General features: G+C 35.6%; 1 protein-coding gene across 1 annotated transcript in view; it reads left to right on the plus strand.

The window, feature by feature from the left end:
- Positions 1–213: 213 nt before the first annotated feature.
- Positions 214–14,564, plus strand: part of Sec63 (translocation protein Sec63) — a 37,882-nt gene continuing 23,531 nt past the window's right edge. The window contains exons 1-3 of the mRNA XM_089233067.1: positions 214–438; positions 9,960–10,065; positions 11,656–11,770. Coding sequence (XP_089089193.1) covers positions 315–438; positions 9,960–10,065; positions 11,656–11,770 — 345 coding nt within the window. The 5' untranslated portion in view covers positions 214–314. The remainder of the gene's footprint in view (positions 439–9,959; positions 10,066–11,655; positions 11,771–14,564) is intronic.

The raw sequence follows: 14,564 nt of genomic DNA on the forward strand, positions 1-14,564 counted from the left end.
GGAGGGGAATGCCCCCATGCCCCCCGTATCTCCGCCCATGGCGTCATGCTCGCTTCAAAGGACGCGTGTGCGCTGGAGTGTTCTGCGTCAATTCAAGCGCTTTGCGTCAATTAACTTGTTGAGGACACACAGGCTACGATTTTCCTTTAATCGCCAACACTACCCAGCCAAAACCGAATAGGTTTTTAGGGTTGCATTTCGAAAGAAAATTGCCTTCGAGGTAAGAAAACATTCCTGTTTTTATACACTGTTTTCCGAACGTTTTTCAGACACGTTGATGTACACAGATGACGCGTAGGTAAAAAGTTTTGGATATGGCCGGTGCAAAATTTCAGTATGATGAAAGCGGCGGGACATTTTTCTATTTTTTGTTATCAGTTGAAGCATTAATAGTTATTCCGTGTACATACTATTTTTGGCCCCGTGACAATGGAAAACGTAAGTAATGTTTTCTCTCTTCACCATCAAAGATAAGTTTTGATTGTATATATTGACTGCTGTAACATTTTTTCCATACATTTTTCAGGGAATCCAAAGACTAAATTTGAAGCCATACATGTAATTCTATGAATAGCAAAAACTTAGATAGTCGAAGTGCCACAGTTAATCTTCAATCTACATGCCAAGATGAAGTATCCCCTGCAACATGTTGCTCTGTTTTGGAATCATCTTGTGAAAGTTGATGCTAATTTTCCTAACCTATAAATTTACAAAAAAATATCCAATGCTCTGTTTGGAAATTGTGTAATAAGATAGAGATTTATGCCCATCCAGGGCCGTCTTAAGAGTATCATGGGCCCCCCGGACCAAGTGGTTTTTCTGAGGCCCTATCTAGTAAATCCTAAAAATTTCAACTGGATCTCATTTTTGTGAGGCCTTTCTTCTCGTGAGTCCCCTGAGCTGTGCCCGGGTGGGCCCATGCGTTAAGACGGCACTGTGCCAATCTTTTAGATAGAAATAACACTAGTGAACAACAGATTCAGCTGTCCTAACTGATCTAAAAATTTGATCTATGGAATTGCAAAAGTACTGTAAATACTAACTTGGTGGCACATTAATTTACCAGACACTAATTGATTGCTGATCTCAGCTAAAATTTGTGGTAAAAGATTGTTTGAAACAATCATCTCTGATAGGGAAGCTGATGGTGATCTATCCCAGAGATCCAAGTTATTACTATTTTTTTTAACATTAAAAACATTCCACCTTTCTGATTCCATTATCCCCATTCCATAGGCATGTATTTTATATGCAAGTTACCAGGGCTGGTTTTACCATTAGGCAGTCGCATAAGGCTGATGTCCATGATGCTTAGGGACCATCTGGTTGTTGAAAGTTGTTGCAAATTTTCTTTGCCTTCTATAAATTTACTAAAAATATTAAAAATTTTAGGAATGAGTAGTGAGACAGAGCAGCATTTAATTTATACCCATCCCTTACACATTGAAATAGCACCATAGCAGACAGTGACATGAATAAAACATTGGGGAGCTGTACATCTCCTTTTGTCCTGTATATATAAGACTTAAGCCGGTACGCAGGAGGCGGAATGGTCCATTGCAGTGTATATTCATGAATTATTGGTGGGTACTTCTCACAAAATTCATTAGAGGAGATCTCAAATATCCTCATCCCTCCAAGTTCGGGTGCCTATGCGCTATAGTGAACAAATCGAATCAATGATGCCATCGGATCTAAACTCTTGATTTACAGACTCTTGAAAGTACTGTAGATACCAACTTACTGGCACATCAGTTTCCCAGACAGTGTCGTTGATTGTTGATTTCAGAAATATTCTGTGATGCAAGATTTTTGTTTGAAACAACCATTGTTTCCCACAAGAGAGAAGTTGAAGATGCTCTAGCTTAGAGATCAAATTTACTAAGGTCAACACCGCATGTTGCTGTTACTTTGGAATCATCTTGTGAAAGTTGGTACTAACTTTCCTAACCTATAAATTTACAAAAAAATATCTAATGCTCTGTTTGTAAATTGTGTAATAAGACAGATTTATACCCATCTTTTAGATATAACACTAGTGAACAGAATCAGCTGTCCCAACTGATCTAAACATTTGATCTATGGAATTGCAAAAGTTCTGTAAATGCTAACTTGGTGGCACATTAATTTATCATGCACTAATTTATTGCTGATCTTGGTTAAAATTTGTGTTGAAAGGTTTTTGTTTGAAACAACCATCTCTGAGAGGAAAGCTGATGGTGATCTATCCCAGAGATCCAAGTTATTATTATTTTTTCAACATTAAAAACATTCCACCTTTCTGATTCCATTATCCCCATTCCATAGGCATGTATTTTATATGCAAGTTACCAGAGCTGGAGAAACCCCAAAAAATCTAGCTGCCAGAAAAAATCTTTAGACACCAAATAAATTTTTATCCAAAGAAGGTCTATAACAGTGTTTTTCAACCGCCAGGCCCTGATATCATTTATACTGGGCCGCGAGTGATTAGCCGTTTCATTTTTCCTCATTCATTTTTTGTTGGTCGTGTGTTTGACCGGGCGTTCGACTCACAAAAATGAATAAAACCAGGCCGCAGGCTTGAAAACGTTGAGAACCACTGGTCTAAAATAACTTCTTTTGCCCTTTTCAGGGTATAGTAATCCAAGTTACTGGGACTGGTTTTACCATTAGGCTGTCGCATAAGGCTAACTCAAGATGTTGCTGATGCTTAGGGACCATCTTGTTGAAAGTTGTTGCAAATTTTCTTTGCCTTTTATAAATTTACAAAAAATATTCAAAACTTTAGGAATGGAAGTGCTTCCGATTTACCCAGAAGCCTTCTAATTTTTCAGCCTTATTAAAATCTTCCGGTGTGAAATCCAATTCTTCTGATTTTTCGTATCTTCATAGAAAAATCCCTAAAAGTCATCAAATTGAGCTTTGTTTGAATTGAAAATCCCTAAAGAAAATACTCACCCATTCCTTGCAATTTTAGGCTGACCCCGTTTTCTCAGGAAAAATATGGGGAGTCAGGATTTCAAGTACGAAAAATTGGTAATTGTTGCCAAATATGATGCCAAAAGCAAGCAAAGTGGCTAATTATAGCTAAAAAATCAGGAAAGCAAAAAATGCGTCGCGGAAAAGTGTGCTTTATATATGGTCACACATTGAAATTTCTAAAAAGTCCCTGGTTTTTCCCTTTTTTTTTGTTTTCTTTGATACAGAATGTGTTATCGCAAGATAAACTACAGATTTTTGAAGTCTGTGAATTGGCACCTATGGGACAGTAAGACAGAGTAGCATTTAATTTACACCCATCTTATACACTCAAATAGCACCATAGCAGAGGAGACTACATGAATAAAACATTGTGAAGGACTGAAAATTACCTTTTGTCCTGTATATGCAAGACTCGAGCCGGTACGCAGGATGCGGAATGTTCCATTACATTGTACATACTTGCCAACTATAACGGAATTTCTGTAGTTTCTACGGGGGATTGCTATTGTAAAATACGGAACTACTGAGAATCGTGAAAAACTATTAAAATCTGGTATTTTTTAAAACCAAGTTCTTTTCCTCAAGGATTTCTTTGAATTTCATTATTCTATCGACTACAAAAAGACATAACGCAAAGGCTGCATCTGCAAAGAATAAATATCAAGCCAAGAAGAACGATCAAATTAATAAATCAACCAATTGACATAAAAAAAAGTCTGTCCCTATAGAAATCTAGTTTTCTATCAGTTGTTGCCAAATTTATGAGTACCAAAACAGGCCCCCAATTTAAACGATAGGCTACTTTAAAAGTTTGTCAGGGTTGCAAATGCTCATTTTTAGAAAACTGTCCAGCAATGACTTTTGGAATGTCTATTTTGCTTACATTGGTTTGTCACATTTTCAATGCTTCCAGTATATGAAGAAAACCCGTACTGGATGGTGTCGTATTACCACTAATTTGATAAAGAAACAAGATTTAAAATTTTTTTCCTTCCAAAGTTTTTGGGGGGGAGTGGCGATAAACATTGCCACAACGGAGAGGCTTGCTTCCATGGTTTGAATTGTATATGCATTGTATATTCATGAAATAATAGGGGTACTCTGGCACCCTTAAAAAATTTATTGGCGGGGACTATAAAATATCCTCATCTGTCCAGGTGCCTATGCACTAAAGTGAACAAATGGAATCAACTGTCCCACATGATCTAAACTTTTGATTTGCAGCCTCTCAGAAGTACTGTAAATGCTAACTTGGTGGCACATTGATTTACGAGCCACTTTAATTGATTGCTGATCTTGGGTAAAATTTGTGATAAGATTTTTGTTTGAAACATTTCTGAGGGAAGCTGATGATGATCTGTCCCAGAGATCCAATTTATTACTATTTTTTTTAAACATCAAGCACAGGAACCTAAAGGGATAATAATATTTGCCCCCCCCCTCGCCAATATATTTTGTGAGGGGTCAGAGTCCCCCAATAATTCATGAATATACAATACATATATTCCAACATTGGAAGAAGCTTTTCCGTGATAGCAACATTCATTGCCGCCACCCCCACCTGAAAAAAAAATTACAAAAAAAATATTAATTTTAAATCATTAAAATCTTAACTTTTTTTCTCTCTCGTGGGATTATTTTTAAAGTTCAAATCAATTTTTTTCAACTTCAGAAAAAATGTGAATCTGGCTTCATCAAATTAGCAGTAATATGTGACACCGCCTGGTACAGGTTTTCTTCACATACTGGGAGCATTGAAAAAGTGACAAACCATTGTTTGGGAACTAATATAACAAAAGTAGACATGCCAAAAGTTATTGCTGGACAGTTTTTTTTTTTTCAACTTGATTACTGATCTTGGCTAAAATTTGTGGTGAAAAATTTTTGTTTGAAACAATCATCTCTGAAAGGGAAGCTGATGGTGATCTATCCCAGAGCTATTTTTTTTTCTGATTCCATTATCCCCATTCCATAGGCATGTATTTTATATGCAAGTTACCAGGGCTGGTTTTACCATTAGGAAGTCTCATAAGGCTGATGTCAATGATGCTTAGGGACCATCTGGTTGTTGAAAGTTGTTGTAAATTTTCTTTGCCTTCTATAAATTTATTAAAAATATTAAAAATTTTAGGAATGAGTAGTGAGACAGAGCAGCATTTAATTTATACCCATCCCTTACACATTGAAATAGCACCATAGCAGACAGTGACATGAATAAAACATTGGGGAGCTGTACATCTCCTTTTGTCCTGTATATATAAGACTTAGGCTGGTACGCAGGAGGCGAAATGGTCCATTGCAGTGTATATTCATGAATTATTGGTGGGTACTTCTCACAAAATTTATTAGAGGAGGTCTCAAATATCCTCATCCCTCCAAGTTCGGGTGCCTATGCGCTATAGTGAACAAATGGAATCAATGATGCTATCGGATCTAAACTCTTGATTTACAGACTCTTGAAAGTACTATAGATACCAACTTACTGGCACATCAGTTCACCAGACATTGTTATTGATTGCTGATTTCAGCAATATTCTGTGATGTAAGATTTTTGTTTGAAACAACCATCTCTGAGGGAAGCTGACGGTGTCAATATTTCTATTCCACATGCATTCAAGTTACCAGAGCTGTAATATTCGAAAAAAAAATCTAGGCGCCAGGAAGAATCTTTATGCGTCAAATAAATTTTTACCCAAAGAAAAAGGTCCAAAATAACTTCTTTTGACTTTTTCAGGGTATAGCGACCCTTTCATGTTGGCAGATATGCTGCTGTCAGCCTGCAATTAAATAACCCACCATTAGGAAAATTTTAGGCTCCAATACCAATGTTTTATTCACCATGGTGACCAGAACGACCTGGTGCCTGGTAGTTGCGTAAGGCTAACTCAAGATGTTGCTAATACTTTGCAACCATCTTGTTGTTGAATGTTGTTGCAAATTTTCTTTGCCTTCTATAAGTTTAAAAAAATATTTGATACTTTCTTTTGGAAAGGGGTAGTACGACAAAGAGCAGCATTTAATTCATACCCATCTTATAACATTTAAATAGCACGATAGTAGAAATGATGATGTGAAACATTGAGGGGACTGAAAATTTCCAAACTCCAAACTACAAAATTTGTTGGTGAGGGGGTGTCTTAAAATATCCTCGTTCCCAGGTTCTAGCACCTCTGAATAATAGTGAGCAAATGGAATCAACTGTCCGATCTGATCTAATCTCTTGATTTAGAGACTCTTAAAAGTACTGTATATATTAACTTACTGGCACATCAGTTTACCAGACATTGTCATTGATTGTTGATTTCAGCAATATTCTGTGATGCAAGATTTTTGTTTGTAACAACCATCGTTTAAAGTACTGTAAATATACTAATTTACTGGCAGGGCTACTGTAGGGTATCTGGCAACACCGGAAAAGAACATTATTACTGAGCAGGTGATGGTAACACCCAGACAGAACAGATCACCGACGATGAGAACGGCCACCCCATCCCGGTCAACAAGAACATTGCCATTTGTATTTTATTATTGTATAATTATGTAACATAGTGTAATAAAAATTAATATTCCACAGCTATAACCTTTGGGGGGGGGAAAGAAGGTGGGTCCTGTGTTCCAGACACTGGACTGCGGAAGGGGGCACCCAAATAATTCATAGTTTACCCAGCACTGTCATTGCTTGATGATTTAAAATCTGAGTAAGATTTTTTGTTTGAAACAACCATTGTTTCCACAAGGTAGAAGCTAATGATGCTCTAGCTCAGAGATGGAATTTACTTAGGTATTTGCAACATGTTGTTGTTAATTTGGAATCATCTTATGAAAGTAGTTTTATATTTTATTTATTGTCTGTAAATTTGCAAAACCTATTCAGTTCACTCTTTGGAAATACAATGGTAAGACAGGTAGCAGCATTTGATTTATATTCATCTTACACATTCACATGGCACCATACTGAATAGGTAGAATTAACTGTCTTATCTCATCTAAACTCTTGATACAATCGGTGCTCAATATAACGACCCCCTTCTGATTCCGTCGGAAGCAGACTTTATATTGGGAGGGTCATTATATCGAAAGTGAAACATATATGATAGTTCTATGAAAACATTTGGGACTTCTCCTACTGGTCATTGTAATGGAATGGTCATTATAATGTTGGATCGTTATAACGAGTGTCGACTGTATTAAGAATAAATTATATCTGCAAATTTACCTCCCTTCTGGTTTCCGAAGTGAAAAAACAGTAGGCCTACTTTTTGAAAAGTTAATTTCAACTTATATTCTTTCTTTCAATCAAAGTGCAATGTACCTAACAGTCTTGAGTGTGCATATGGTATTTGTGTGAATTTTTAGTATTCTAATCTGAATTCTAAATTGTGAGGGAAGTATGATTGAATATTTATACCATTATATATAGTCCTGTTGCTCTCTGTGGCGTGACGTTTTAATGACTCACCTCAAAGTTGAGAATTGCAGAAAACCAACTTCTGAGCCGACCACCACTGTAGTGCCATTGGTTTTCGAATCTGGGTCCTCAGAGAGTTCATCACTGTGACCACTCGGCTACCACAGTGGCAAGAGACAAATTATTAGTATATTTTGAGTTACTATGAAAGTTTTGACCGATGTGAAGATAATCCAGGAAAGAAAATTCAACTGTTATTTTGGGGAATTGAGCCCACATCCCCTCTCACTTGCTGGGTGAGCACCCTAGATGACAACTAGACATTTCTTTCCCATAATTACCTTTGCATCAGTCAGCCGTCAATTCCTTCTTAGTAATTAGCAGATAGTGACATCATCTTTGGCTAATCGTCACCTAGTGGCAGTGTCAGCAATGCAGGCTTTGACCTTGCCACTGTGGTGGTCAAGTAGTCATAGTGACGGACTGGCATCACGAGGTCCTGGGTTTGAAATCCACTGGCGCCATAGTGGTGGTTGGTTGAAATTGGTTGTCTGCAGTTTCCAACTTTGAGGCGCAAATGGGAGCTGGTCTCCCCTTCATAAAGTCTCATCACAGAACAACAGACCTATAAACAGTACAAATATTCAGTCATTACACTTCACTCACGTCACTTCTGAAATATAGATGGCAGCACTGAAAAATCTGACAATACTAGATACGCACTCAGACTTAAGTATACACATTTACACTTCCGGCACAACTCAATAGGTAGTAAAATACCTATGGTGATAGACTTGACTTGTGCTCAGTGTGAAAGAAAGGAAAAAAAAGAGGCTTTGACCTGAGTTAGGTCTGGCTGTCCATTTACGGCCCAGTTTGGTGCATATAAACTTTTAAGAAAAAAGGATTTGTTGTTTTTAGGGCAGTGGTGCGCAAACCGTGAGTCGTCAATGAACTAGGGGAGTCCAAGAGATTCTCCAAAATAAAAACTTCCAAATAAGAAATTTATTTTTATTTAAAAATATGTCAAAACTAAAAGGAATGCCTTTATTCAGCTGATCTAATTACCCTGTGTCATACAATGCAATTTTATCAAATTCTACTTGTACAATAATCAATAAATCGGCTCCGTAATGCCAGAATCACGAATGTGCAATGTCCTTGAAAAAAAGAACACGGGGAATAACGTTTGAATGTTTACTTTATACCTATTACTCTATGGAAGTTATTTTCTTGAAATGTTTTGTAACGCATTTTTCAATAGGGATAAACATTCGCGTATCATGCACAACTTCAGGCACATCCGAACAGCTGATAAAAAAAGGGAAAATTTGTACATTCGTACTTCTGGCATGCGGTGGACAATATCAAGTTAGTACTTTTACAGGGTGGCTTTTTTTAGAGAGAATCACTTGATTTTAAAATTGTATATTTCTTAAAAATTAAAAGCAGAATAGAATGGTAACTAATGTGTGAATATAAGGGGGGGGGGGAATATGTCTACATTTTATGAATAATTTTTGTTAATGGTCGATTTCAAGTGTAGAATCATTTTGAAATCGGATGATTCTTTCTTAATCACCTTGTATATGAAAATCAAGGACCATACACCTTGCTACTGCACTTCCATCTTGCGTAAGGGACACTAAGTACATCAGGAAACGTAAGCAAATATTTATAAAGCAATATTTAAAAAAACTGAATATCTTTGGAAGTCAATATCGCCTAATTAAAATCAAAACAAGCATTCTGAAAAGTGCTTTCGGGACAGCACATTTACTGGCAAAAAATTGTAACAAAAAAAAATTGGAAAAACTGGGAGATATGATCAGCCTATCAAGGGGTCGGCTATAAATTTTTTTGGTTAAAAAGGGGACGTGCACCAAAAGTTTGTGCACCACTGATCTACGGCACTCGCCTGGCATGTGGGTGGACATAGTTTCGATTACACACAAGGACAGTTGACTGACAGCCCTCTGTTGAAAACTAGTAGTAATTAGCGGCGAGTGACATCTTTGGATATATTTGGTTATCATTATGAATTCTAAGTGTCACATATATTCAGGTGCTGTTGTTGAATGTTGACACTGCTGTACTGAACACACTTCCACATTCCTGATTCTGATATCCCAATTCCATAAATAGGTATTTTTAGAGGACTCTCTATGACCCACGAGTCATGGCATCAAGTTCAATTTTAATTTGCTTTTCCTTTTATTGTTCAACAATTCTATGGAGTTCTAAACTTTTGTTTTAGGGTTTACTTTTGTTTAGCTGCCATGCCAGTCTGGATACTTACTGGATGCCCATCTAATTTATACAAATTTTTAGCTGCATGTTTTATAACACATTTTATATCTTCTATTATTGTAATAGTTTTTGCATTGTTTATTGTAAAAATTTCTTTCATTCAAACATACATTTTTGTGCTATAAGATATTGAGATGCATTTTGAGAAACAATTCTATTCATTGTTTGTTCTTTTAAATGATGGACATTTGTTTATATTGTTATGGCATCAATTCTAACGTGTTTATTCTTACTATTTCATTGACTTATTCATTCTTAACTTCATTATTCATTACAGAAGAACAGAAAAGAGATAAAACTGTGTGTCATTGCGAGAACTGTCATATTAAAAACAACCGACTGAGATCTAAGGAGCCATGGAGAAAAGCAAAACAGCGGTTTATGTGAGTCATATAATTTCTCTTTCATGTTTTTTATGTGAATAGTTTAAGTAATGTAATTACCATAATTACCATATTCTCCTGCATACCAGGAATACCTGTATTTTCTGGCATAGTGGGAAATTCAAGTCACAGATTCTGAAAAAATTCTTAAATATCTTTATTAAAAATCCATTGAATTGACTAAATGCATGTGATCTTTATTGAACCTCGCTTTTCCCGGGAATGGATCAGAACCCCAGCATTTAAAAGGGGAGCCTATATATACCTATAGATTTGAAAACTTGACCCAGCTTTCTAATTTCATCATTACATACCATAACTACTTTGACAATTCTTTGAATGTCATACTTCATTTTTTTTGGCATTTTATAAATACATACTATAGTATCAGAACATATTTTTAATGGTTGACATTTGTCTTTGAAGAAAAATTAATCAATGGAGGCAAATAAGTTAAGTAATACATGTAATTCAATAGATATATTAAATGAGTGTTTTTTAATGAAAGTTTTTTTTCAGTGATAAATGTTAACTTTAAAATAAATTTGAAAACAGCAAAAATTATTTTATAGGTATTCTAATGAAGACCATACACACACAAAGCTATTTTTATTTTCTTGTACAGTGAAATAACTTTTTGTGCAGATAGGCTAAACTTTGGGGTAAGAAAATTTTCCCACGTTAGGATTATTTTAAGAAAAAGGATTCATATTGAAACAGTCAAAAAATAAATTGACTGAAGTATTTCATTGGGAAATAAATCTTGTTTCAATATCTCAAGTTTTAGCTCATGAAAATTGTTGTGTATGACACAAATTTAGAGAACAATATTAACTGAAATTTTAAAATTTTTTCAGTGTAAAAACAATTGATCACTATGTTCTGTGAGTTTTGCTGAGCAATCTTAGTTGGGAGATTATATCTAATGCCTTTCCGTCATTGTGCTTCTATAAAAAAGTATTATTATTTTTTCTGATTCCTCACTCTCAACTTCTTTCTTATCAGATATTCTGTTGCGATTTTTTTAATGATATTGGATATTTCTGTAACTTTGTCTTCTGTTGCATTCTCATCTACAAAAGTATAATATTCAACTGATGTGACCATAAATCAGGATTTTTTCATCGATGCTAGTAAAATGTTTGATTCTTATCTTTGAAGTCCTTCAGACTCAACTCCTTCAAAGGAAATTTCTGAAAACATTTAATAATTGTTTCTTTATTCACAAGTAGGCCCTATATTTTATACAGCCAATTCCATCAGAAATTGTAATCATTTTAGCAAATTTTAATCTAGCTAAATTTTATGGTATTCTATTTACTGCTGTAGTTTTTTATTAAATGAAATCAAACCTCTTCAAAAACCAATTGCCAGTATTATTAACATTTTATTCATTCATTTTGCTATCTATGAATTAAACTATCAAGCAACTTGTATAAGCTGTTCTGAGATTATTTTTTTTCATTTAATTAAAAAAATATTTGTCAATATATCAACCCTCCACTCACATTCTCTTTTATAGACCTGTCAATTAGTATTGTATAAATAAAATATTAAAACATCTTTTGCATTGGATTTTTATTTTTTTAGAAAATTTCTTTTGCTGATAGGGTGGACAGCCCTGTTTCTCACAGCATACAAAGTAGCTCACTTACAACACGATTATGTCGCTTATGATCCTTTTGAAATTCTGCAAATCAGCCCAGTAAGTATTTGTTATGAAACATTCATTTTTTTGTGTGTGTGTGTGTGTGTGTGTGTGTGTGTGTATGGTAATTATTTTATTCACTTCCATATTTCTTAACACCAAACAGCCAATCAATACAGTCCAGTTAATCTTGCTTATAACATTCCCACTTAGAATGTATTCCAGCTTAGTATGACTTATTTGCATGGTCCTATCTCTAACTAATTCTCATTAAGATTTTTGGGTCTAGCTCAGTTTGTCGTGCTACAAACTTGTCACTGCCTCATTTTGTCATGGTGCAAACTTATCACGTCATTTTGTCGTGATGTCAATTCATTGTGACATTTGAATCACCTTTACATGTTCATTGTGACCTTATAAATAGGTTTTTTGTTTCAGACATAAAATGAAACTTTTTTTTTCCATTTGTTGGAAATGTTCCCCCTCCTCATTCATATTAAAAATATTTCAATTTTTAACATGAAAGAAAGTATTCATTGAAGTAAAAATAGTTGCAAAGTAATTTTTATTTTTTCCAAGATCGTGTAATAAAGTACTCCATTGAAATTTCACAAATTTAAAATTTACACTTGCAGTTAATAGTAGCAGTTAAAAATTCACCTAGTGAGATTGACCGCTGTCATAAAATAGGTTCCAAAAGGACCCACGGATCCAGACTTTCCATAATAAAATTCAACAAATTTAAAATCAAAAATGAGATTCTAAAAAATGCCTCCAAACTTAAAAACAGCAACATATCTATTTCAGAAGATTTCTCCTTCGATACATGCAAGCTTCATGGTCAAATTTGGAGAGCCAGTCTAAAATTCTGTGATGAAGGCATTAAAGTAAAACTAATTCACAATTTTGCACTCATCAATAACACCAAATATGTCTGGGATCACGATATTAACGATATTCGCCCCATCTTCCCCACTCACGTTCCTTAGAACCCTTCCTTGCCCTCCCTCTCGTCCCATATTTCCTCGGTACCCCCTTTAGGCTACTCCCCCCGAGCAACCCCTCCATCTACACAACCTCAAAATTAAAAAATATCTTTCAATTGGGAACTATTAACACTCGCAGCCTGAAAAATAAAACAGATTTTCTAGAATCATTCTTACTCATCCAGAATCCCCATTTTCTAGGTGTTACAGAGTCATGGCTAAATAATACAATCTCTAATTCCGAAATTTTACCACCTGATTACAATGCTTTTCGAAAAGATGGGGGGGGGGGGGCTCTTATTTTCAAAAATTCTATCCTTTTAACTGAAATTCTTTTAGATTTCAAACTCGAAATTAGAGCTGAATGGCTTCAACCTAACTGTCCCCCACTTGTCATCTTTTCTGTCTATTTCCCTCCCTCTCCTGATTTCCACCTTTTTGAACAACTGGAAAGTATTCTTGAAAAATTTTACAATACACATTCTATTATTATCTCCGGAGACTGGAATCTTCCTGGCATTGACTGGAAAAATATGGAATCCCTGTCTGACAATCACAGAATTAATAACAAAGTTTTAGATATCTTCCTTAAATTTAACTTGGTCCAATCTATTTTAGAACCCACAAGAACCACCCTTTACTCCAGTTCTACCTTAGATCTCATTGCTACCTCCAATGGTATTTCAATCCTTTTCACTTCAATCTTTGAGGGTTGCTCCGACCATAAAATCCCAGTCATTAACTTTTCCCTCCTCCACTCTATCCCATCCTACAAACTCGCCCCTAAACGTAATTTCAACAAGGCAAATTATTCACTTATGCAAAACATTCTTCGCTCTCACTTCAATGATTTTCTATTCATATCCTCTTCTAACAATATCCACATCCTCTGGACCTCTTTTAAAGGTATTATAGACAAATGCCTAGCTCCAGTTCCAATTAAAAAAGTTTCTTCTAAGTATTTTTTTAATCCGTGGATCACCAGAGACATTATTCATCTAAAGAGGAAAATCTGCCGAATCGCTTTCAAATATAAAACCAACAAATCCAATTCACTCAAATCCGTAATTTCAGCCTCCACCCGTGACCTCAGAAACCTCATTTCCGTCCAAAAGTCCAGATACCTCTCTCATTCCCTACCCTATTACTTAAAGACCAATCCAACAAAATTCTGGAGTTACCTTAGACCTAAATCTGTTGGTCCCACTTCCCTCAGAAGTTCAAATAAATATACATCTTCTCCTTCAGAGATGGCTGCCGAATTCAATTTAGCGTTCTGCTCGGTTTTCTCAATAGACCCCTCTCCTCCCCAATACTGTTTTTCTGATTCTATCCACAACTCTCCCCCAATATCCTTCTCCAAACAAGGTATCCTAAAACTATTGAAAAAAACTGAAACCTTATTCTGTTGGCCCTGACGACATCCAAATTCTATTCTTAAATTCTGTGCTGATGAAATCGCCGACTATCTTTTAATCCTGTTCAATGTTTCACTAAATTCTGCTACCCTCCCGAACGACTGGAAAATCAATAAAATTATTCCTATCCAAAAATCGGGTCCACCTTCCAATCCCCTTAATTTCAGGCCAATAGCAATCACCTCCTCCTGCTGTAAAGTCTTCGAACATATTGTAGCAAAAGAAATCCGTATCCACTTGGACTCCATCAGCTTTTTTTTTCTCCAACCAACACGGCTTTAGACAATCCCTCTCTACTACCTCCCAACTGGCCCTCTTCATCCATGATCTCTCTGAAGCCATTGATAACAACCTACAAACTGATATCGTTTTCCTAGATTTCTCTAAAGCCTTTGATAAAGTTCCCTACGATAAACTTCTCCTCAAACTCTCATGCCTTGGACTTAA

Source organism: Pholcus phalangioides, unplaced genomic scaffold (assembly GCF_987345545.1).
Source record: "Pholcus phalangioides strain wild (caught in Gottingen) unplaced genomic scaffold, Ppha-v1.0 ptg000007l_1, whole genome shotgun sequence".
Taxonomy (NCBI): domain Eukaryota; kingdom Metazoa; phylum Arthropoda; class Arachnida; order Araneae; family Pholcidae; genus Pholcus; species Pholcus phalangioides.